At 37.1% G+C, this 27051-nt stretch overlaps 1 protein-coding gene across 1 annotated transcript; it reads left to right on the top strand.

Annotated features, from left to right (window-relative positions):
* Nucleotides 1-1401: 1401 nt before the first annotated feature.
* Nucleotides 1402-27051, top strand: LOC121868841 (TRMT1-like protein). Its single transcript, XM_042369824.1, has 8 exons — nucleotides 1402-1592; nucleotides 9725-9854; nucleotides 20638-20774; nucleotides 21875-22087; nucleotides 22197-22387; nucleotides 22684-22856; nucleotides 24041-24308; nucleotides 26562-27051. The coding sequence occupies exons 1-8, from the start codon at nucleotides 1486-1488 to the stop codon at nucleotides 26717-26719; spliced, it is 1377 nt and encodes a 458-aa protein (XP_042225758.1). The 5' UTR covers nucleotides 1402-1485; the 3' UTR covers nucleotides 26720-27051.

Below are 27051 nucleotides of genomic sequence, written 5' to 3'. Positions count from 1 at the left end.
AGTGCTGGCACCAGTCAGGTGGCCCTCCTTTGGACATTTTCAATCAACTAACAGTCCCTAGCATATCTCCAGGCGGGGAAGCACCTAATAATTTAGTTGCCCGATTCACCTTCTCACAATGGCCCAAGAACTTCAATTCATTGTCAACTTACACACCTAGGTTCTTTTCACATTCAGTCTCAATTAATGCAGTTTCTTCGTCCCGTTGGGACGTCCCAGGTACAACGAAAGACAAAAGTCGTGTCTTGAAATTGTTTTAAAACATATGCCAAAGGGCTAAAATTTGTGTGCGCTCTGCTTTGTGGTAGGGCTCTCATAATGTTTCGCGAGTTATATTAATTCTTCGGACAAAACCGCGACACGACTTTTGTCTGTGATTGTACATCCTCTTACACTTCGTGACATCGAATCTTAGCAGCCATTTCTTCGACCATTCTTGAAGCTCACAGAGATCCTTCTGCAGCTCTTCACAGTCTGCTTGGTTCTTAATTTCCCAAAATAACTTAGCATCATCCGTCCCTCTTAGCGATCTTCAAGATTGAAGTGCTTCCCCGTCTGGAGTACTGTCACCCCGTCTGGTCCCCGAAATGTGCTAGAGAATGTCAGTTGATTGAAAATGTTCAAAGGAGGGCCACCAGACTGGTGCCTGCACTGCGGCACCTCAGCTACCCTGAGAGATTAGAGCGCCTGAAATTGCCTAGCTTATACTACAGACGGGCAAGGGGAGATCTAATTGAGGTGTACAAGCATCTCAAAGGATATTACTCAGTCGAGTGATAGAAGTGTGTTATCTAGTGTCACTGTGACCCTACCAAACATCACAAGTTTCCTCCAGGTACTCAAGAGTCCGGCTTCTTCCTGTACTAACAGTTCCCAACGAAGCACAGATCAATCGCTCGAACGGTTATAAATCTTATAAGTCGTGAAATGATAAATTAATTTAATACATTTTATCGTCAATGATATAACTCACTCTTCTGCTGTGGCTTCATGCATTATGTGTTTTTTTATTAGTTTTGATAACATAACTGGTCAGATAAATTGTTCCATTGCATTTTAGCTGCAAAGAACAGTGTTATTTGCCTGACCACAAACAGTGACAGACCATTATGCATTCATTCTATATATTTTTTTTTGGATATATGCATGGTGATTACACTTACATCAATAAATAACAAAATAAAGAATGGTAATAAATATAAATTATATTTTATCCAAGAAATATCTCAAAACAATAAGCTTTTAACCACCTTGGGCTACCATTGCTTAAATCAACTACGTACAATTATGTGTATACCCCACACTGTGAATATACATATGAACCAATGTGATCCTTTATGAGTAATTTAGGGAATAAATTTACAGTATGTCTATATAAAGTACAGTACATGTAGTAAAGATTTTAGGCTAGCGGCCCTCAGCTGATCCTGGCTGATCAGAACAAAGTTGAAGTGTGTGTGTGACTTACTCCAGTTATTATACAAGATGACCGAGGAAATTGAGGAACATAGTGTTAAGATCAACATTAAAGGGACAATACAGGCACCTAAGAAGAATGAAGTTATGTTCAATTCCGACATGACAGTAAACAGGTAAGGTAGTGGGGTGCCATACTTGTTACTGCGTACCCCACCCATTCTCCCTCAAACCTCACACACCAGGGATGCCCAATATTTTGTAGGCTAAGAACCACATTTATAAGTGGAGGGCTCTATTGATTGTTTTATTACCTAAAATTCAGTTTCATTCACACTTTTTTAGTACTGCACAAGCCAGTTATTAGGGGCTGTTACACTAATTACATTTTATATTAGGTAAAATTGAAGAAAGTGTGCTTAGGTTATAGAGCCACCAGTTAATATATAGGAAGAACTGGTGGACGAGTTATTTTTATTACTGTTTATTACATTATTTTGATCAGTGAGTTTTCATATGATAATCATTTATTGTGGAAATTGTTTGTTTCATAGATAATTAGGCGCCTAGGCATGCTTTAATTTGTCTTGCGGGCGGTAATGAGGCTGAACTTAGCTGCGGAGCATTTACCGCGCCCGGGGTAATTTGTTTTTCAGCATGACATGTGAAGGTTGTTGCCGGTCTTACATGTACGTAATTTTTTAATTTAAGGATAAAGACAACGAGACCCTTCAATTGTTCAAAGACTACAGCATTGTTCCTTTAAATAGAGACTGGCCACACTGCAGGAATTCCTGTGCTTTCAGACAGGAAAGAAATTTGTTCATTACTTCCTCAATGCCGTGGCTCGTCATTTCCAGCCATCACAATATATCACTCCGCTGCCCGGGCTGCATTGCACCAATTCGGTCGTATCATCTCATGTCCACAAAATGCCTATCATAGGTAAGTTCGTTCTGGGAAGTTAGGTAAGGTTAGGTAGGTTTGGTTGGTTAGGTTGGTTAGGTCTGTTCTTCTTACCCACAAATGTTAAGTAATGTGTATTTTAAAAATAACCATTTTTTAATGTAATTCCACAAACTACACCAGTGTCCACTATAATATAACAGTGAAAGTCCGGCATTTTTATAATTGTTTTCAATCAATTTCGCTCACGTGTTAGTCCTATATAATTACCCAGTCACCTAAGGTATTATTATTGGTTTGGTCATCCGGGGAATCTTAGGAGTCTAGGTGAGGTCAGATATAGTTCCTGGTACTATGGCAAGGTTGGTTAGGTTAAGTTAAGTTAGTTTGGTTTTGTTAGGTTAGATCAAAATCATTCCAAACTCGTAAAAAAACATCAGAAAAACAAGGTTGACTGAAACTATAATTTAACCGCCACCTATGGGAAAATTACCTCAAGAAATTGAAGTTTATGGTAATTACTCGTTTTAGCACACCCTCGAATTTCTTAGCGAGATGTTTGATTTCTGATGTATTTTGTTCAGATTTGACCTTCACTTCCATGGGAAAGGCGTCTTTTTTTTTCAAAGATGCAAGTCATCCTTGATCGAAAACGGTTATTTTCCATGAAAAACGTAGGTGAGATCTGTACAAAATATCCAAATATGTACATCAGAAACCAAAAGCCAAGTTTTTTCTTTACAGGTGCAGATTAAATGACCTCGACATGTGCACCCTTTGTGGCTCTAAGCACATCCAGCCGATACTCGATTTCTCTCCAAGTGTTGATTAACATACCTGGTGTTACCATGCTTATTGCATTGGTTATTCGTTGACATAGGATTGCATCATCGGCTACAGGTGTTTTGTAGACACAATCCTTTACATAGCCCCACAAGAAAAAATCTAGCAGTGTGATATCTGGAGAGCGCGAAGGCCATCGGATGAATCCATCGCGACCAATGCTTAAACAAAAACTCACCTAACAAAATCTAAAATAACTAAATTTAATTTAAAATTGTTCAGAAAGGAAAACTAACCCAACCTACCTTAATGTTAAGTATCTAACCTTGTGTTAAAAGCATTTCTCTTACCTGTAGACACAGAAATTATTGCTTTGGCTCCATTGGCCTGTCGGAAAAGATGGGGAATATGAGTATTGAATTTGCACCTAATTGACTAAAATGATTCGGTTTCAGAACCTCCATTATGTTCATTTGCCAGATGATTTGTAACATCCAAGATGGCACATTGAGCCCAGGGTTTTAAGTATCAGTGTTTGTTAGTACAGTGACCCCTCGTTTAACGAACGCCTCGGTTAACGAAATTTCGGTTAACAAACTGCCTTCCATAAGGATCTTCAATTCGGTTAACGAACAAAAATTCGGTTAACAAATTTCTAACGAACTGACCTCAACATGTTTTCGCTTGCACTGGCCGGGCAACCAGCTTTAGTATCAGTCCGCCAATACATTAATCGGTTCTAGGGCTTAAATTCCTTACTATTTTAGTAAATATCAAGAAGTTTATACTATTCAATAATTTTAAAAGTTTAATATTCAATTTTTTAGTCATTTTAACAATTATTGAACAAAATTGAAGGTAAAGTGACTAGTTCAATGAGCGGCATCCAGCCTCTTAACACAGCAAACAGGCGTTAGTCTCTCTCTGTTTTCACTGGAGGTAACATCTTGCTTGAGACTCTCTTCAACTAAATGCTTTTTTCTGTTTCCAAGCAAATTATTGGTGATTTTGAAATATATTTTACATATTGACAATATATAATGCAGTGCAGTGTTGATTTAAAGAAAATAATCTTGAAATACACCAAGAGAACTAAAATTTTATGGGTGAAATGGTGCCATGGGGTGACTTCTCTTCCACCCCAATGCCTTCTCTTCTTCCTTCTCCTCAACCCCCATTCTAATTCCCATCATCATCATCATCCAGGAGCCTTCTACATACACACCTCAAAGTAAGTGAACTTTTCTACCATTTTTGTTGAATTTAGAAAATTTTCAGTGAGCTGGAACCAATTACCCAAAAACCCATTGAAACAATGGTTTCGGTTTACAAACTTTTCGGTTAACGAACGACCTTCTGGAACGGATTGAGTTCATTAACCGAGGGTTCACTGAACAGCATTAGTCAGTATCCATTTGCACAAACCTTCATGCTTATGTTCATGTGTGGCTTAAATAATTTACTGTACTGTACTGTATTAACCCTTAGGGTGCCGCTGGGCATACCCCTTGCCCGGGGGTAAATCGAGAAAAATCAACTTTTCATAAATAATTTTTTACATTTTTAAATAATAAAACAATAAAAAAAGAAGTAAGAAAAACTATATATTGGCCCTCTAGAAACTTCCCTGACGCGGAGGGAGGGAGATGAGGGAACAGCTTGCTGACGGCGAGCGCTCGTGGTCAACTACCCCTACGCACTTAGCAGCTGTTTTTAGCTTGCCTTTGTGTCCGGGATGGCCAGTAATGCATATATTTACTGATCATAATACTTATTTTCTATAAATAATTCATTTAGAATTTATTTTATTTGCATTATTTTTCATAAAAACTGCTCGGCAACTCCCACGCACTCTATCACCAGGCTGTCTTTGTGTTTGGTAGAGCAGGTAATGTGTAGAAATAATTATTGTTTTAATAATTCCACAAATAAATACATTTATAACATAATCATAGCATTAATTCCCAGTAATACTACACTACACCACTTTCAGCAATATTACTTTGATATAACATGATAAAATGGACAAACAATGAAATGAAACACAAAAGTTTAGGAAGCTTCCCTGTGGTCGAGCGTGTGGCGTGACAGGCATATACAGCTGCTCCCTGACTTACGACGGGGTTAGGGACCCAAATCCAGGTTGTAAGTCAAAAATGCTTAAATAATACATAGAAAATCTAAAATGGGTGTCTCTTTTTCTTCTTAGCACCACAAAACTCTCACTTTTAAGCTTGCTAGCCATTTTAAAGTGAATTACAAACAAAAATTTTCTCTACTGACGTTGGTACTCGAAAGTACGTAATTTGACAAAATTTTGGTACGACTGAGGTAGGTCGTAAGTGCGGGTGGTTGTAAGTCGAGTAGGTCGTAAGTCGGGGAGGAGCTGTAGTCACACTGAAACCCGGTAACCCGGGCTGGGCATTTAAACAGTGGCAGGAAAAGGTGCTTGTACTGGAATGTCACCCGGGGCATAAGGGTTAAGCATGATGCAGTATATCCAATACAGTACAGTATCTCCAATTCAGAGTACAGGTAGTAATTTTATGTCATTAAGGGTGTTAGGTCAAGAACCAAAACAAACAAAAAACACAGAAAAATCTCAATTTGAGATATTGAATTTATACATACAGTACAGATTGTGTCTGACTCAGAAGGTAATAAACAGTTTTTCTCTATTGGATAAGTTAATAACAAGAAATACTGTACGAGTACCAAAGGATAAAAGGATTTTACTAAAAATTCTTTTGTTTTTTCTGTATAAAGAATAAAGTCCATACTGCAGATTTATCTTTTTTTCTATTGACTGTACAGTATATAAATTTGTCTGTAGGGAAATGTTTTACCTTCACTATGTACGGTTGGGAAAAATAATTCTGCCCCACATTTCTGTGGCCAGTAGAGACATCCGACAACTCTCGCGTAATAGTAAGTAGAGCACGTAGCAAACCAATGTGAACGAACAAGCTTTGAACCACTTAACCAGCTGGTTTCATTCAAATGCTGTTCCCACTGTGGTTCAAAGCTGGTTCATTCATAAAGGTTTGCTACACAGTCTGTTTACTATCTGTACTACAAGAGAGTTGCAGGATGTCTCCAGTGACCACAGCAATGTGGGGCTGAATATTTTCCCCAACTGTACAGTCAAAAACACCATCGCTCCTATGCTGACAAAACCACTGCATTGGCATTTTTCAAGATCCTCACTCTCCCTGTTTCAAATGCTTTTGTATTGTCATTCCTTACTTAGTGTCACTGTCTGCATAATACTTCAGCAATTTTTCCTTTTGGATTTTAATGTCATGCACACACTAGTTCACACAGTTTCATAACTGATGTACTGTATCTTGGTCCAGTTTTTGAAGAAATTCCACTTTTTGTGATATAGCCATTGACTTTCTTTTCTTCTTCCCCTTGTGACTAACTGGCAAGCTTGCAGGCCACTTAGGAGCCACGGTTCATACGATATTCAGCTTCCAAACACGCAGAAGCAGTGGTAATCTGCTGAGATAAACATAAAAATGACTGCAGCCCCAGTGAAAGTGAAGATGTGCACGGGAGAAGCTCATGGTTTCATCCGCCAATTTAATTTTAAATTTTTTGCCGTATGCCAGTAAATCCCTAAAATGCCATTAAATATTTTTTTTAATTTCCCATCAAATGCGAGTTTCCGTTAAATGGTATGCTGTTAAATCAAAGCACAACCATTGTTGCAGCCTTTAAGCTCCACCCACTCTCCTAACCCTGCCGAGATGATGTGGTAAGGAAACTTCGTCCATTTTCATGATTGATGTTATGGTTAGAAGTGCGAATGAGTGTTAATGGTTTGGTATCCTGTCGTCTCCCTGTCTGTTTTCTATTGTTGTCCAGCTGGTCCCTGTATGTCACTGCATTGTTATCCACAATCATCCCTGTCCATATCTGCAGTACTTCTAATATTTTGCCCAAGGATTTCTTCATGCTTATTTCATTTCATTTTTAAGTTTTGATATAAAAGACATGGCAGAGAGAGGACTGGGGCATCACCAGAATAGCTGTGCTAATCAGTCAGAAGTGATCCAGCAGAGGTCGATATTTATTGGTCTCGACCTTGGTAGCCAATCAATTTCTGAGACCAGCAGAGATTTGAACATCAACAGGAAGACAGTGCAGTGGTGGGTTATGTGATACAAGGAAGCGGACAGTGACATGACACGCCCCAAACCTGGCCGCCCTCACGTGACAAGAGAGGAGGATGTGCAAATTTGTGCCGCTGCCAGCCAGATTCCTCTCACTACATCAATTACATTAGTACGGTATAGAGGGCTCATTGATGTTGATGTGAGTGTCATATATTTGGAGAATAATTGTTTTGTTATCGATTTTGCAAACTCGATGTAAAAAATGCAGTATACTGTATGTTTAATGTGTTTGATATATTCATGTGCTAATCTATTCATAATTTTGTTTATTTACACCTGTAAATTAAGAGTTCCTTCCCTCAATAGCAAACTTCATCTGCAGTGCCATCCCATAACTGTAAGACGATGTCTACACGAAGCAGGGAGGAAGTGCTACGTGCCTACCATAAAGGAATTATTAACTTAAGAGCATAAGGCCCCCAGACTGGCCTTCAGTTGGCATTATGCTGACCAAAATGTTGACTAATGGAGGCGAGTGATTTTCACTGATTAGAAATGTTTCTCAAGGTATCAGACAATAAACCTTACTCATGTATGGTGTTTAGTGCAAGTTTTCCTTCACATAGTGTGGAAGTAGAACCAGGATATATTCAGCTCTATACAACAGGTCCTAGAGTCGAGTTTCCTGTACTTGATAGCAATGTGACTGATCAGTATTTTGGGGAAACAGCTTTTATTCCACAATGAATTAAGATGGACTGACCATCTTGTATACCATTCTCAACCGTATCGAGCGACGATCGGCTTCACACCAATTGGAACTGACCAGCAGATGATAGGTTTTATTTATTTATTTTTTAAATATTAAAAATATATTTTTGAGATTTCTTATCCATCAATAACTATTCCATTAATCCTCTAAATTTAATGGATTCAGTGCATAGTACCTTGATACTTTTATTCAGAGTTGTAAAAAGTACCAGACTTGTTACTTTAGTAAAAGTATTGTTACATTAGCAAAATGTAACTAAAGTAGAAGTAAAAGTATCCAAAGATCAATGCACTCAAGTAGAAGTAAAAAAGTATCTCATCCATAAAGTGCTGAAAGTACAAAGTACAGTGTACTCTCGATTTAACGGAAACCGATATTACGAACTCGATTTAGCAGAAGAAATTTTTCTTTTATTTTTACAATACTCCTACATAAATTTGTATTGGGTATATATGCTACATTACAGAGCTGTTATGGTTATGTATCAACAGTAAAATTCATAATGAAGACTTCGCTCGCAACCTTCTATGCAAATTTTATTCAAATGTTTATTTTATTCGACATGCACACTACACTAAATAGTTATGCATTCCATCATGTTACTGCACAATGATCTGTATGCAGAGGTACTAGGAAATATAGGTGAATTAAGTTAATTGTAACCTTGTAGTTATTGTAATGTTGACACTGAGTTAGGAGCTAACTTTTCAAGGTGTATAGTTATGTAACTTGCATTTTATGGGGTGGGAAGGGGGAAGGAGGGCTTGAAACATGTTTTCAAATTCCCAGCTCTTCTCTGACCTGATTTCGCCACTTACCCTGCCCCTCGATTAGTGTTTTTGACTGTATGTATGTTGGCAATTAGGGGTCTGGTGGAAGGGGTTTCACCATATCCTCTTGCTTTCCATTGAAAGAAAAATTTTCAAATGCTGATTTCACCTAGGTTTTCTTCAGGAATGCATCTGTCAGCATTTATAAGGGACATGTACCGGTATATAAGTACAGTAGGGTTGGGATATGTCGCGAGATAGGGTCCAACGATGTCCGCTATAAACTAAATCGCGATATATAATTACATGTAATGAATGGGGAAAATAGGGTTAGGATCTGGAGGCTAATAAAAGTGACTAAACTTGACTTAACCAGTTTATTTTCTTACTAACTAAAGCACCAATGAACACTATACCTGGGAACACCAGACTCATCAGCTGATGTGCCATCCCACGCGCCATCCCGGGAACACCAGACTAGGCAGCAGATGACACACTGACACACCTTATCATCAATGTTGGAGGTTTTCCTCTTCTTTTTCTCACTTGAACTAGGAGGAGTGGTACTAGTACGCTTAGTTATCTTGGTAGACAGTAGTAGAGCACATGGTGACCTTGACTGGAGGGCTAGAGCGCAGCGTCCACATTTGGTAAGAGCCGAATCAGAAAGACTGAGTGGGCGAGCGTGAATGCGTGGGTGAGCAGCCACGGTGGCGCCTTTGGTGAATAACGTATTTGTTGGCCATGGTGGTACATTTGAAATATTTCCTGCCCGATTTCCCTCGCGAAATAAATAAATTTATCGCTATATATTGGGAAAATTTAGATAATTTGGTAGGCGCGATATAAAAAAATCTCCATATAAAATAGCTATACAGTATATCCCGACCCTACTGTACTGTAATGCTATTTAAATGAATAGCAGTACAATAACTTTATTAACTGTTTGTTGACAGATCACTTGTCCTGTGCGCATTAGCAGCATACAGTGACTCGGGCAAGTGCATCAATGGCCCCATACGATGTCTAGATGCTCTAGGTGCTACAGGTGTCGCAGGATTGGCCTGGGCTCGACAGATACCCAAGGTATGTGATGTTATTAATGTTTTGTCAAATGTTAGAAACCTTTTCCATTGTACTATATAGTCATGGAATGTGGGAACCAAGTAATTATATAAATTCCTTTCATACTATTCATTACAAACTGGCCATATTACAGGTGCACCTACTGACAGAAATTTCCTATTTGTCTGCAATTTATAAAATTTCAAGTCAAATCTGTCTAATTTTTTCCACTAATTTATAGTAGTGCCAAGGTTTATTTATCATATCTTGACACATTCACAAATGTTAATACTAACTTTAAAGTTTATTTAAAAAAAACATATATGCAACATGTGTAGATTAAAAGTTTAGTTAGGTAACCTACAATATAGAAATAATACAAACGACTACAAAATTGCATTTATTAGTAGCAAGAAAGTGTTTTATATGAGACAGACTTTTTTTTGGAGATCACAGCTGCGGTAAATTGTTTTGCGTGCTTTAGCGTCTGGTGTTGGAAATGCTTATTATATGAGGCTCCTCCATACATTAAGCATAGTGCTCTTTTAAACACTTTTCTGTTTGTGGTTATGCCTGCTGTAGGGCCATTCAGCTTTATGAATGTTAACATTTCTATGGTGTCAGCAACTGTGGTGTCTTGTTCTTTAAATCTTGATTTATTTTTGATGAGCCTATCAATTACTGACCCCCAGGACTCGACAATAGCATCAGATATTGGAAAGGAAATGACTGAAGACTTAAAAATTGCAGCAAGTTTACATTCACCTCTGTTACAGTGGTAAGCCTTTTTTAAAAACACTACCGAGTCAAACGCTTCTCCTTTGTTCCGTATCATAGAAATTGAATCTGTCATGTAATCATCTATCACTTTAAGCTCAAAATGTGAGTTTTAAGAGAGTCTGCTTTCTTATTTACAAATGAAATACTAGAAAAAAATTTTAATCTTCAAAAGATGAATGAGGATCATAAATATTTCTGCTGCTACTGGAATGCATTAATGTCGGTACAGTAATCCAATAAACATTCAAATTTATGACAGTTGGATTTAATGTTTGCTGTAAGTGCTGAAATGTATAATTTTGCATTGTTTAAACATATTTGAAACTTGAGCTGGAGTCCACCAAGATTTCTTGATCTTTGATATCTTAATAATACTGGAACATCAGGCACTGGTAGTCCTTGAATGTGTGATGATCCACAACTTATGTTATTTTAATTAGGTTAGCAAATAAATCACGAGGCAGTATGTGAAAACTAACGCATTGAATTTCATCATTACTGAGTACTGTATGTATGTAATTTTTTTCAAATCATCAATACAGTGAACCCTCAAAGATTCGGACCCTGTAAATCCGGATTTCGGAAGACTCAGACAAGAAATTTGGGGGTTCTTGACTAAGAAGCATTCCCAAAACAGGGTGAAGGAAGTTTTAGGCTTAAAGTTTTTATCTTATAAAATGTCACAGACTAAACTTAGCAGAATATAACTTGCATTGCTGGAATCCTTGCAAGATAACAATTAATTTGAGTACAGTAATCCCGTGTTTTTTTGCGGGAAATGCGTTCCTGAAACCCCAGCGAAAAGCCAAAACCGCGAATACTGTACTCTTTTTAGGAATCACTGTACCTGTGGCCACCAAACAGCTCAGGTAGGACATGCTCTTAACCACGCCATGCTCTCCACTCACGGCCCAGTGGTCACACTCATCACTGATGCACTGTACCGGCATTTATTAACATCATTATTTGTAACTAATCATATTGTAGTATAATGATGGAAAAACATAAACACAGTTATATACAAAAAATTTTTATTTACAAGTAAATAAAATTTTTTTTATTTCGCTGAGGTCGGCAACACCCGCATTGCTAGCCTCTCCCTGCTGTCCCGGCGTCTGCCCGCCCTCACGCAGTTACGCCAGCCAGCCATTCCTCTTCCACCCACATTCCTCCACTTGAAGACTTGTATTCTGACAAAAGACAAATGAATTGTCAGTCTTCACCACATCTCAAGCCATAACTCATACCACCTCTGAGCTTGCCCAATAAAACTGTTTTTCCCATTAAGATCATCACTATTCTTGATCTCTTGGTCACTTTAGAGTCTTTGCTAGTAATGTTTGCCTTTGATGAGTCTGGCCTACGTCCCGGATCCATGTGGAATGCACATGGGAGGACAAACAGAAGAGGTAATCACAGTACCGTAGGCACGTGTGGACTGAGGCTTCTCGGAGCAGCGGGTGTTTTAGGCGGGAAAGGGTGGCGTCTGTTTGCCGCACCACACGGGAATATAAAAAATGGTTACAAATCTTCTTGATTACGAAATTACCGGTATCCAGTTTGTACAAACCAGAACTCAAATTCATGTTGACGGATTCGGTATGTTTAATGAGACTGGATTCTATAATGTTCCTACTGTCAATTGAATTACAAGGTAATATTGAGGAGGCATTATCCCAGTCAATGCAATGCTTGTTATCCCTCAAATGAACAAACAGAGCATTGGATTCCTGGCCTGTCCTATATATATATATATATATATATATATATATATATATATATATATATATATATATATATATATATATATATATATATATATATATATATATATATATATATATATATATATATATATATATATATATATATATATATATATATATATATATATATATATATATATATATATATATATATATATATATATATATACACATATATATACACATATATATATATACACACACACACACACACACAAAAGAATATATAATTTTTTAGTAAAAAACCGCGATATAAAACCCGCAAAAAACACAAGATTACCGTATAAACATCACACAGTTTGCACAAGAGATAAAATTTTTAGTCCTTTAGTGTTGTACATTTGAGTACAAAGTGAGTACCCGTACAATAATATGTTGCTCAAAATTATGGCTATTTCACAAGAAAAAGTCTGTATAACTAACTCCAGTGGTCAGGATAATATGTACAGTACTGTATTTTTGGTGTTTTTTATATCATAATTTATTGTTTTTATGCATTTAGTACAATCAACTTTTTCGGACAGGTTGTCCCCCTTTTTAATCCGTATCTAAGAGGGATCACTGTAACTCCTTTAGCCAACTTTATTTCAACCAATAGAATGTCAATATCTTTAGAGTACTTCCAGAGAAGAGTATTTCCTGCCATTTGTACTTTCTTTGACCCTTTACTTAATATTTGGCATACGTCTGACAGAAAAAGTAAATAGAATAAAAAATTTGGTTCCAACATTTGGTCATGAAACAAATATCCTTCCTTATTTGGTAGCTTCTCCAGTCTTGCTATTAAGCTTTTGAAATCAGGTATGAATGCCTTGAATACCATTCCACTACATATATGATGTAAAAACTTTGTCCTTAAAAATCCTAGGAACATAAAATGTTTCACGCAAATCCTTAACAGACAATAACAACTCATGGTTATTTCCCCACTTAAACTCCTCCATCACATACTGAATATATTTTTTGGCATCATTAAAAACCTTATAATTTTACAATCTTTTTGGGTGAGCTAAATCCTATGCATGGGATCCCAACACAAATTTACAGTTCTTCAGACATATGTTTATCAATATGCAGACAGGTATGCTGACCATCCATGGCCATTCCACTTAATGTGGTTTCTTATATAAGGCAAAGTAAACCCTACTGTCTTAAAACAATCTAACAAATGACTAGTTATAGACTTCCTTGTTCCTTAACCAATAGCCATATGTGTCAAGTATAATCTTTATTGAGATTGGCATTATTGATATCTCAAATTGGTATTTTGATGCCCATAATGTGTCACTTTCTGTGAGATGCTGTCAACGTATCTGCTGTCAGTCCAAATGGTAAAAAAAAGATTGTCAAATTATATAAAAGCATTTTTAACAACCTCATACATAGGACTTAAGAATAACCTAGGAAACTCAAGAGAGTGATTATTAACACCAGCATTACCACCAGCGACATACAGTAAACCCTCGATGACTCAGCAAGTATGGGGCTCTGGCCTTGCCGAGTTATCCCAAATTCCAACTTATTGAGGCACTTTCCACACACACCCCCCCCCCCTACAAAAATACAACAATAAAAAATTATCGACCCATATACAGGGTATGTGTACAATGAAAGACAAAAGTGAAAACGTATACCAAAGGGCTAAACCTTTGATGCGCTCTGCCTTGTGGTAGGGGGCTCTCATAATGTTTCACAAGTTATATTTAATCTTTGGACAAAACCACGACATGACTTTTATATTTGATTGTACAGTAGCAAAAAAAGTAAATGTGCATATGTTGTGTGAAACAATATGATACCACGGATGATAGGTATTGGGATAGGCATGTTGTCTCCTTATACTGTATGGTAGTAATCACTTAACTGTTTATTTTATTCCTATATGCCAACTCATTCCGTCTTGGTACTGAATGGCAGTGGGTGAAGACACGCATACCAACCCTCCCAAGACGTCACTAGTTGTACGTATAATTTCGGAAGTCATCGGACCCACCCTGGCAGATCCTTTTACTAAATGAAAAAAGTAACACTTATCAGCACTGCGGGTGAAGAATAAAGCATCATAGTAGGTGACACAGATGCATGGTAGGTGATGAAGGTGGCCAGATATGCCGAGATTTTCCCAGATAATTTTATATATCTCGGCATTTCCTGAGTTATACTAATACATTCTGATACCATATCCATGCCGAGTTATCGAGGGTTTACTGTAGTATACAGTATTTCAGTAACGAGTCCTTCCTAAGACTGATGTGAATTATTGTTTTTGTATGTAAAATACGCTGCTGAGGCACAGTTTAAACCACATTCCTATCCTTGTTCATTAATAATTTTCCCTTCAGAAAGTATTTTAGAAGTGAAATCTGTTTTCTCATGACTTAGAATCACAATGCCATTGGAGATATTTTTTTAGATGGGAAAATGAAGATGGAAGCTCTTCATTCATTGTAAATTTAGTGCCATCATTAAAATCGTAGTTCAGTTTCATCTGGTGTCACAGCAAAATATGGTAAAAGAGACAAAAAATTTACAATTGACCTAGTGGCTGGTAACAAGTCAAATATCTGTGTGGATGTGGGTTTAGGTAATCCTTTTTTGGGCTGTAGAGACAATTATACATCAATACAAGTTTATCATTTTAAGATTTAAATCAATCATAGAACTTATTTTACTATCCAAACTGATCAACATAGTCTTTAAATTATCTTGCTCATCACTTTTATGATCTGCTTTTAATTTTTTGCTAGCACTGGCACTGATAGATGATCGAGACCAGTCTTCAGATGAATGATGCTTTACTTGGTGAACTGCCTCACTACTAGCCTCCTTAAGTCCAGTCTTCACATTCTGTGTCTTCTTCTATATAATAGTTTTGACAAAAAACAAAAAATTCCAATGTCCTGATGAGTTGCATATGAGTATTTCAAATCACTGGTATCATGCAAATGTTTTGTGTGTACTTAAGGGTCTTCCTCAGTATGTTTTTTAAACAGTAATTGCAAACCACTTTTTCTGTCCATGGTGGTGGTGCCATTGATGTTTTAATTGTCCACTAGCGGACGTTTGTGTAAAACATTCACAATTCAAATGTGTAAACACCTTCAGTCTTCGGGACAGGCAAGGCCACTGTGGAGTGACGAGTTGACTTGTGGTACTTCTGTATGGCTGGGGCGGGACGTAATACTAATTGGCGGACTTGCAAGTGTGTGGATGACTGGGTCACTGGATGTGCATGTTGATACTGGACAGGTATACGTCCTGTACTTACATTCATTCTGTATGAACAGCGGTACAGTAGTCACCAGGAACACTGTACGACCTAGGAAAAAAATCAGGCCAGGTTGAAGGACACACTAGATTAATCATAATTTTTGTCGTTTCTTGTCTTGTGAATACTACAATTTACAATCTAGACAGCCAGTCACCAGATGCTTATTATGGTTTGTTCTAATATCTGAGTGATGTTCAAAGTGAAAACAGTGATGAAAATGATGCAAAATATAAAAATAAATGGAGAGAATGGTGGTGACAACATTGACAAAGAACATTAATCCTGGAAAAATTCACACTTTTGTCAACTCCTGCCTGACCTAGCACGTTTTTGTTTGTTTTTCTTGGTCATTGTCTTCCTGTAATTAAATTTAAATCTAGGCTAGATACAGTATTACCCCGCTTTACGGTTTCACTTTCCGATTTCTCATTTTTCTCATTTACGCAGTACCTTGCCAAAACCAGACTGTCACTTTCCGCGGTGCATCTACTCATATACGCGGTGAAGTATAATTTTTTTTCTTCTTTATTTAGCTCATAAAATTCATACAAATTACCCGGCCAGAATATAATTTACATTGCTTGAATTCTTACAATATGATGATCATTTTGAATATAAACATCATGGATTTTGCATTGGACATACAAATTTTAGATCTAATGTAATAATTTGGTTTACACAAAGCAAATATTTTATCCTTTGTGCAGAATATATGAAGTTTACATTCAAAATATTCCCTGACCTGCAAGGAATCCAGAAATGTCAATTATATTATCCTAACTTTAGTCTGAGGTATTATTTATTACTAAACGTTAAAATCTAGAGTTTTCACCCACACATTTATCTGGTAGGGAGGGTTGGGACCGACCGACCCAGCTGGCGTGAGTGTGAGGAGGGGGGGAGGCAAGGTGGGGTACTTTGACTGACAGATAGTGTTGTGAAGAATATTTTTATTTTTTTTTTAACTGAAGATATTTGTTTTAGCTCATAAAATTCATACAAATTACTCGACCAGAATATGATTTACATTGCTGGAATTCTTACAATATGATGATCATTTTGAATATAAACATCATGGATTTTGCATTAGACATACAAATTTTAGATCTAATGTAATAATTTGGTTTACACAAAGCAAGTATTTTATCTTTTGTGCAAAATATATGAAGTTTACATTCAAAATATTCCCTGACCTGCAAGGAATCCAGAAATGTCAATTATATTATCCTAACTTTAGTCTGAGGTATTATTTATTACTAAACGTTAAAATCTAGTGTTTCACCCAATCATTTCTCAGAGAGGTAGGGGCCAGTGAGCTGGGAAGAGGGGGGATTTGAGTCTATTATTTGAATGGACATTAACCTGGCGACTGTATTTCTCTTAAATATTAATTGTGTGAGCATACCATTATAAAATTTAGATGTTATTTTTACTACAACATAGGTATTGTGTCGTAAAAACTGGAGTTTGGGGGTCGGGCCAGTCTCTATTGGAATTAATCCCATATGTTCTGTTGTTCACTTTACGCGGTTTTCACTTTCCGCGGTACCCTGTGGGTTCATTAACCGCGTAAATCCGTAAATCGGGGTACTACTGTATATTTTTTTCAGAGTCCAGACACGACAGTCGATAACAAATAAAACAATGCATCTCTCTGAATTCAATATAATCTGTCAAAACAATGAAAAAATTATGTTATGATATCTCCGTTAGCCAGAACAATTGGTGCAGAGCGCTTCCAGGAATGAGAGGTTTCCGGGTAACAAGACAACTCTCTCAAAGCCGGAAAAAATCCCACGTCCCCGGAATTTTCCATAAATTTCTTCGGAAAAATTTTCTCAGAAGTTCCAGAAATTGTCCATTACATAATCTCTCAAAGCTGGAAAAAAAAAACCCTCGTGCCCATAATTTTCTGGGTACCGGAAAAATTTTCTTGGAATTTCCGGAAAATGATCATGAGTTTCATCTCTCAGGGCCAGAAAAAAAACTCCCCCATCCCTGTAATCATCTGGATTTTTCAGCTATCGGGAAAATTTTCTCGTAATTTTCCAGAAAATGTACCTTTCGGAAAATTTAAATTCCAGCTATCGGAGAGTTCCGGGTTTGAGGGATTCCGGCTAACGGAGATATTACTTTCATTTTCGAAAAATGTTCTGGTTTTCTCTCAGATTTGTCTGCGAGTAGATTGCAGATCGCAGGCATTTCTGTCAGTGGGCAGGTACACCTCAATTTGTGGGAGGATTGCAATTCCCAAAATCCTTTCATAAATAAAAAATCTGCACAGTAGATCGAACATCTGTAAGTAAAAAAGCCATGAATCAAATATCTATGAATAAGTAACTTTATAAACTGGGGCTATGTAACTGCTGTACAGTCTGCGTGGAATGTTAAGTCGCGATAGGGCCGACGAACTAAGTTCTCGCAAAAATAAGATCATATGTTGTGAAGCCTGTTCTGGGATGCGAAATGTCAAAATGCTTGGTTTGTTGGCAAGTGCTGACATTTGGCAACTGAGAACACGTCACAGCTTGTAGTCAGTGCGCCTCTGGCAGCTGTGAGGGGAAGATTTTTTGTGCGGGTTCCCGCGCCATGTGGCCATGTTTTGTCTAGTTTAAGGTGCATTAACCCAACATAGTGGCCATCAGAGATGTCCAGGAGGGTTACTACAAGAGACGATATTGCAGCAGTGATTGCATTGTACAAAGCGAACCATGTACTGAGAGAAATTTCGGCTCAGACTGGTGTGGCATTACGAGTTGGTCAAAATCTTGTCAAACGTTTCCGTGACCTTGGAGAGGACGAGTTACCAGCTCCATTACCTAAGTCTGGTAGGCTTAAATTATTGTCTCCACGGACACTTAAGGTTATTTCTCGACAAGTTCGGTCCAATCCCTCACTCACAGCACGTGAAGTGAAAGAGAGAAACCCCGTCTTTTGAGTCACGTCTCGTTACGTTGTGTTCAACAAGCCCTGCACGATGACCTGGGATTTAAGAGCTTTCGTGCCCGCCGTAAACCTCTGTTGACAAAGAGACAGAAGGAAAATAGAGTGAAATTTTGCAAGAAATATGAAGTGTGGGATTTAGAGACATGGAGGAGTGAATTATGGTCGGATGAGGCTACGTTTTCTGTGACTGGGAGTAATGAAGGGTGGGTGTACCCCCCCCCCCCACTCAGACGCGCACCTCCCACAGTACACAGTGAAGACTGTTAAGCACCCTGCCTCGCTTATGGTTTGGGCTTCCTTTACCTATTATGGTGTTGGTGAACTAGTAATCCTCCCTAAGAACCAGATGATGAATCAGTACAACTATCTTGAACTGCTCAGTGATTTCTTACCTGGATCATTTGATAAAGCTAAGGCAAGCCTTTTCATGCAGGATGGTGCCCCATGCCACACTGCTAAAAGTGTCATACAGTGGCTCAAAGACTGTGAGGTACCTTTCTTTACTGACTGGCCTGGCAGTAGCCCAGATCTTAACCCAATAGAAAATTTGTTAAGCGTCATCTGCGCGACGCTGACACATCATCAATCCCGAAGCTAGAGGCAGCCATCTAGGATACCTGGACTAACTTGCCACCTGACCTCTTGCAAAACCTTGCTGACAGTGTTCCTCGAAAGCTAAAAGACTGTCTGAAGCACAGAGGAAACACTACAAAGTATTAATTGAAGTGGTAAGTGTTACTTTACTTTATTTATATAACATAATCGTAAATATCAATATTTTTTCAGCACACGAACTAACATTCCGCGCAGACTGTACAGTAGGGGATCTTTTATCTGGAATGCTTGGGCCCTCGGGGTTTCCGGATAAAGGATTTATCCGTAATTTGGAGCTTCATGCCGAAGATGTATTAAAACCTGTAAAAATTAGAAAAATAGAAAAGAAATTGTTATTAATTACCAGGTACCATTTCCTATGTTCCAATTCTAAAATGAAGATATGTTGGGTTGGTTAACATTTTAGCTCAAGATTATTCGTGAATGACACCCTGGATGTACCCAAGAATGCCTGCAGGTAGTTTTAAAGTTGGCGTCATTTTCACGGCCGGGACGGGGAGCCTGCGAGTTTTATGGTATTAAGGAAGGTATCTCTTGTCCCAGGTAGCTGGGCCATGTGTGTCCATTTCATGCGTGTGCTATACTGCTCTCTTAATAACTCTGTTCCTTGTGCTTGTGATGGCTCCCAAACGCCCTCACCCACCTTCATCCAGCCGCGGGAAGGTGCCTAAACATGTGAAGAGGGAAAAGTAGGTCATGTATTTCCCCCATATGTACACCTGGCAACACGTGTGTGGGTACTGCTAGTTAGCGTGTCGTCTGCAGTTGTAGCTCTCCTCACTCCCTGCCATATTTCACTGGATTTACTGTTATTATTAGTGTTTACTGATAGAATAGTGATTAATCATGGCATTATAGCTAGGTTAGTTCATCATTGTAACCACCAGGCAGGCTACTGGGCCAAGCTGTGAGGTATTATGGTTTTTTCGACCCGTCTTTTCTGGTATATATACGTAACTGTCTTCATTTATTTTTACTCCATTACCTGCACACACCATCCTAAATACATTTTGTGAAAAAAGGTAAAAGAAATAATTGTCCTAAAGGCAAACACGTAATGAGAGGAAAGCGCAGTACTGTATACAGTATACGTACTGTATATTAATAATTACAGTACTGTACACTATATATATATACTGTATATAATATATATATTTTTTTTGTGCATGTGTGTGTGTACGTACGTGCACATACACAAAACCGGTAAAAGAAATAATTGTCCTAAGGGCAAACACCTAGAAGGAATACCCGTATACATTTCTTTGCACACGAGTAAAAATGTAACCCCCCACTTCCCCGATCAGCAAGTGATATTCTTCATTTTGGTAATTCGCAGCCAATTTTAAAACCTTTTTTAACACCCAAACTCCCGAGAATTTTAAGGGCTTGCTGTACAGTACAATATCACAGTTTTCCTTTCCTGTAGGTTGCTGTTGTAATAAATGATCAGCTTCCTGCTGCCACTAAGAGGATCCAAGAGAATGCTGCTGCTAACAGTCTTCAAGTTGATATTACCACAGAGGATGTTAGTGTTCTGTTGCACCAAAGACCTTTTGACTTTCTGTAAGTAAATGGATAAATAATTTGTGTTTGACAACATATATATTTAATTAAATATGACATATAAGCATTAGCAACTGAATTGTGTTGATTCAGTTTCAGTAGGTATTTAATTAAAGTTTCATATAAAAATTTTTCTTGGAATTCATAAAGTCATCCTGAATCTAGTAAGACAAACTAATCTGGTGGCTTTTCATCTCTTTCCCAACTTGGAGTGGTTCTGTGGGGTTATTCATTGGTCAAATTAGTTCTTGTAGTGGAGCAGCTAGTTTATTATGCACACTATGTACATCCTTGGATGGGAACACAAAAGGTTATAAGTACATAAAGGCCTTGGTAGACCTAAGGGATAGATAAATTCTGCTAATAGTAATTATGCAGTGTGCAAGTTATTTACAGTACAATATGCAAAATAAATAAAATCTCGGGATTCTGGGTCAGACATCATAGACAAGGAAATATGTAGACATGTTTTGAAGAGATTTTGTGTTCCCTTTTTAGAAATCTACAATTTTAGGGGACACTAAAACATGTTGGTCAAGTTGGTGGTCATAAGTCTTGCCCACATACTGTGTGCTCTTACAATATCTGTTAGTCTCTGAGAGTGTTATGTTGTTCTCTGTATTTGTTTCTCCAGATACTTTAAATTTTAAAAGGATAGAGATCCACTTTTGCTTATCTGTGAGTGAAGAAAGAGGTTTTCAAAGTCTTGTTTTAATTCTTTATGAATTGCTGACTGATTTAAATTCACTGTGTTCATTGTTTTCTTTAGCTCTCTTGACATCTTCCACTGGAACAACAGTGAACAATGCTATAATGTCAAAGCTCCTTGCTAACTTCTCACTGTTTTTTCCACCACCATAAACCAGTAGTTCATCTACCCTGTCATGTATCTGTAGCCTTATATGAGATGCTACCCATTGTATCTTCATCTTGACTCACTTCCTCTTTACAGTATATAGTCATACCTCTTGTTTGGTTTGTGCTGCCAGTATACCAGATTTAGATTGGAAGGGGTTGAGAAATATAGTGGATGAGAGAATGGCAGGTACAACCTGTTTGTCCCAAGGTTTAGTTAAAGCTAATGAGTCATATTCCAACAGATTTTTAGATTGTTATGGATCTTCAGTGCATTACCTTGATGCAGCATTTCGCAATGTTCCGAAGAATGGCATCCTTGCAATAACATCTACTGATGATGCTGCTCTCTATGGGAAAGCCTCAGATGTAACCCTGAGGAACTATAGTGGATACGTTGTCAAAACTTCTTATGCCAAAGAACTAGCAGCAAGACTTGTGCTAGCTAGTGTTGTCAGGTGAGTTTAGAACTATACACTTAGAAGAGTTGTCAGCATCATCAATATGAAATCATCTAGCTTTATCTTCTCAAACACTTATTCCCTTCTTTTTCATCTTTATTCCCAGAGCTGCTGCTAAATGTAACAAAGGTGTTGAAGTTTTATGCTGTGTAGCCCTAAAGAGCTTCATCACTGTCATCGTACGTGTCTTACGTGGGCCATCGGCTGCAAATAAATGTGTCCGTAAAATCAGGCATATCATCCACTGCTGTATGTGTGAGGACAGAGCCTTCTATCCTCAGACTGTCTATCCTCTTGGTAAGTTATGTAAAAAAAAATATCAATAACCAGTAGGGTGAAAATATGTTGTTTCCAAAATTTGTGGCAGATTCTTTGTCATGATGAGTTAACCGGCACCACATAAATTGCTGTTACTGGGTGTGGATATGTTATTGGTATAAGGTTTCATTGACCACAAATTTTTAGTACACTTGATTAAGTAACAAGCATTTCACAACTTGGAAAGGAAAGTATATGCTAAATAATGCATTGTGTTCATATTTTTACCTATGGTATGCTTTATTTACTTTTAATCTTAAATATTTTGTCCTCAGAACAACCATATTCACTATTATCATGTGACTGTTGGAGTAAGAGTGCTGGGAAATGGGCTGTTGAGCTCGGTCCAGTGTGGTGTGATGAGATCTTTGATCCAACCTTCTGTCAAGCAATGTTATCTCAAGCCACCAAATTACAGCTGCCACACAAAGTGACCACTTTACTTACGGTATGGTGTTATATGTCCTCTTAGCATGTGATGCCTTGGATGTTTCACTTGTAAGAAAAAATTTATACAGTACAGGTATTAATTAAAAAATGTACCAAGCTGCAAATTATATAGGTTAAGGTCAAAGATCTGTACATTGTAAGAATTTCTGCTCTGGTAAATACAGTATCTAGCTTTTACATGAAGTATACATTGACATTTGTGGTAAATGTCATTCCCTCATTTCATAGAAAACTTGATTCATAAATGGAAGTTCAGTTAATGTGTTTTATGGTGGTTTTTGAATTGTACAGTTCTCATTACACCCTTAAGATCATTCACCATTCATATAGCTAATTGCTCCTTCCTGAAGGGGTGACTTTTCAGGAGGAGGTCCACTACAAAAGTATCCATGATTGCCTAAGCATCTGTAATCTTGAAAGTACATACACAGGGCCACTCCTATTGCACATACAACACCTATACAGTGTACCTACTAAAGAAAACTGTGATTGCAAAGTGGGGCAACCTGAACATACTGTAGTTGGATTCAAAGTTGTAGGTCTAAATGTGGGTACGGGCATCTCTCGAGTTCCCGAAAAGTTGTCCGTAACTGGAAGTTCCATAACTTAAACCTTACATTCCCAAAATTTCTATTATATTATTGGAGGTGTGTTCCTACATGAAAAATATCCCCCAAAACATACTAAAATAACATTTAACACATTTAATTGAAAATTGTATTTTTAATAAACAATTAGTATACTATACTGATTTATTGTATATCTGTATTCATCAAAATACAGTGAGCACCATGGCATGACTGAATGAAAACCATTAAATGCCATTGACGGGTCACGTAATACTGTACCTGATAACTCTCAGGATCATGTCACGTCTTTCTGTAACATTCGGCTCCATTTAAACAAAATATTAGGTTCCTAAGTGATATAGTTTTTAGTGTATGGGAATTATTTATGGTTCTCGAATATAAAATCACCTTGTATTATGGCAATATACTTTTAAAAACACTGTTCTTGTGATGTCTGATTTTTCACTTATAAATCAAAATATATCATGACAATAAGATAGAATTAATTACAGGATTGCTTTATTCCATGCACCAAATACACAGTTGGAACTTGCATTTTACTGTGGTATTTACAAAACAAGAAATATTGCAACAATAGTTTCACTCATTTCAGACCATTGTTAGTGAAGCTAGGTGTAAAGATCATCCTGGTGCAAACGTGAGTATAGGAGGAGACAAAGAAAACACCTTGACAGAGGGACTGGAGGAGAGCATAACTGGGCCAGAAGAAGAGGAGGAGGAGGAAGGGATACATGGTCAATCATATCATTCTGTTGATAATGACACGGATGGAGAAACTCCTACAAAACGTCTGAAGACTGAGCATCCTGTACTGAGGTCCCCACCTTTTTACTTTAATCTCCATCGTCATTCCCCTAAAGGTATGTGCTAAGTGTGTGATGAATTGGCAGTACATATGATATGGATAAGGATTCTGCTGTGCATCTGATGAGTCCGTTTTTCTGCTAAGAGTTCTTATTATTTTGAAATGCACTGTTTATCTTCCAAAGTTGAATGTCATAAATTTTTTCCCAAAATTTTCTCACTAATTGCAGGGTGGCTCAAATAAAGAGCAAACAAACATACACATATTTTCCCATCACTTTCATTCATTCTTACTGTTGTATGTTCTCTGCTATGGTTCTACAATGCCTCCAATATTTATCTGGTTTACCCATATTACCTCATACAATCTGGCATCACCCATCAATAGCACATCCATCCCCAAGTATCACTCAGTACAATACCAAATTCAGCAGTCATTCATGCACAATACTGCTGCTTCTTGTATATCATTACCATAGAGCAATATTTTCCAAACTCTGAATAACAGCTCCTCCACTAACTCAGCAAAGTTTCCAATTACTGTACTGTATTATAGTATAAAGGGGCTTCATATTATTTGTATAACAGGAAAATCTACTTTTTATTTACTTGTTTTTATTAACCTTTTTAAGTACAACACAGTACAGTACTAACAAAAACAAATTATTAAAATTTTAATTAAAGTACTGTAAATCAAATTGTGAAGCTAATTTGATTTGTGAGCTTGCTTTTCAACACAAGTTTCTTGAAATGAAGTCGGTGATGAAAGAGCAACATATAAATCTTTTACTGTTATCTTCAGAGAATAATACTTTGTTTTTGTGACAGCAACAGCAGAAAATTCAGTTTCTCACAAACATAATGTCACAAAAGGTCAGCCCAACAATAGTGTTAACAGCATTTGGATTTCATATCCATTCAAGTTTTAAGGCATATGCATCCTTAAAATAGAGTGAAAACTGGTTCTGTAAAACATTCATTTGTTTAATGAATAGATAATTTATACATGAGCCTAAATATGGAAGGGAGGAGAGCCAGGGGTAGGCCAAGAATGACATGGGGGAAAGATTGTAAGAAATAACATTAGAGTTAGGAATTTGACAAGAGATTATACTGCATGGAGAGCTGCTAACAGGTAATCTTGACTAACCTATGCAAGCACTTATATGGGTAAAAAAAATTTTTGATTGTCATCTTTGTTGGCTTCCATTTCATTGTTATTAAAGATACCTTTCTTGTGTAGGAAACATGTCAAAAACTTTATTTTCTAAAACAAATAATTTCTATTCTAGTTTTCTCATAAATGAATCCAGTATGTCATCATGAGTAAGAATATTGGTTTGATGAGGACCTTACATTGACCTATTCAAATGGTTCACTTTTTCTAAAGCATCTACCAAACTATTCTTGGACTCTGACCAAAGGCCATTCCCCACTGTTTGAAAACCACTGCCATAGAATTAATACAGCTTGTGTGTTCCTGAAAAATGGCATCTTAAACAAAAACACAAAGTTTACATACATAGAAACTTTTAAATCGTATATTGTGGCATAATTACTGCTGCTTTCAGGATGTTTGTTCCCCTCACTTCTATTGCATCCATCACCACAATCCTTCTGTCTCCAATTTGATATGCCCTCTCCCTCCAAGGATTTACCTCTGAATTATATTTACTCTTTACTAGTCTTTCACTTTCCATTCTTGCTGTATGTCCATACTGTGTTAATTTGGATAACAAGGTTAATATGTGGACTAATGTAATTGGATAGGGAAATCCCTGCTGTACCTGATGGATTTTTTGTTGACTAAAACAGTAGAAGTTGACAGATGACATAAGTAAACTGGCACAGTTATGAACCATTGTCAACTACTGCAAAATCTGCACTTTAACTAGAACAAAAAATTAAAAAATAATAATGTGCTATTCACATGTATTTTGTTAAGTTTTATTATGATAAATTTTTCATATGTTTTGTTAAGTGTGATTAACATTCAGGTTAAGCTATTGTGATAGGTGTTAGAAAGTGTAGAATGTGAACCACAAATAGAGATTTTATATTCTTTAATTTATATGTTAGATGATTTAAGAAAAGGATCTTAATTCTAAAATTTACCTCAATTTATTACTTCGCAGTAGCTGCCTAGACTAAAGATCAGCCTGAGAAAGTAAATGACGGGAGGGCAAGTGTTACAAATGCCTAGAGAGGATTTAATTCATTAGAATACCGGGTATTTAACAAATATCAAGTCTTAATTTGTAGATTTCTTTGATTAATAGTAAAAACTTCCATTATTCATTTACTTTCAGGCCACGACTTGGGTAAAATCAACAAAGTTGTAGAATACCTTAGAAGTTCCACTCATAAAGCCAGTCGAACACACTTTGATCCTGAGGCCATTCGAACCAGCTGCACCCTTGCTGAGTTTACGAAGCTCTTGTTAGAGTTTTCAAATGCACAAAGCTAAGTACCTTAAGTGTTTGATGTACTAAAGTAAAGAAGTATTATTTAATGTACATCATCAGTAGATGTTTAAGTTTCCTTGTATTATTGACTTAATTCTGTGATACTGTGAATAGTAGAAGAATCACCATTGTTTGACATATGATTTATATTTCCTTATAATCATAGAAGTTTCTTCAGATCTGGAAATGTGTGAGACTTGTTTAAAAACAAAATCGTTTGTGTGAAGTAGTTATGGCATAATTTTTTTCCTTACAAAAAATTAAAAAGCTTTTAATTTAGAGTATGATGTATAGATAGTCCACATATTTTTTTAAAATACAAATGAATGGAAAA

The sequence above is a fragment of the Homarus americanus genome, unplaced genomic scaffold (assembly GCF_018991925.1).
Source record: "Homarus americanus isolate GMGI-L3 unplaced genomic scaffold, GMGI_Hamer_2.0 scaffold30535, whole genome shotgun sequence".
NCBI lineage: Eukaryota > Metazoa > Arthropoda > Malacostraca > Decapoda > Nephropidae > Homarus > Homarus americanus.
Note: the sequence above shows the minus strand (reverse complement) of the source record. Positions and strands in the feature narration are given on the sequence as shown.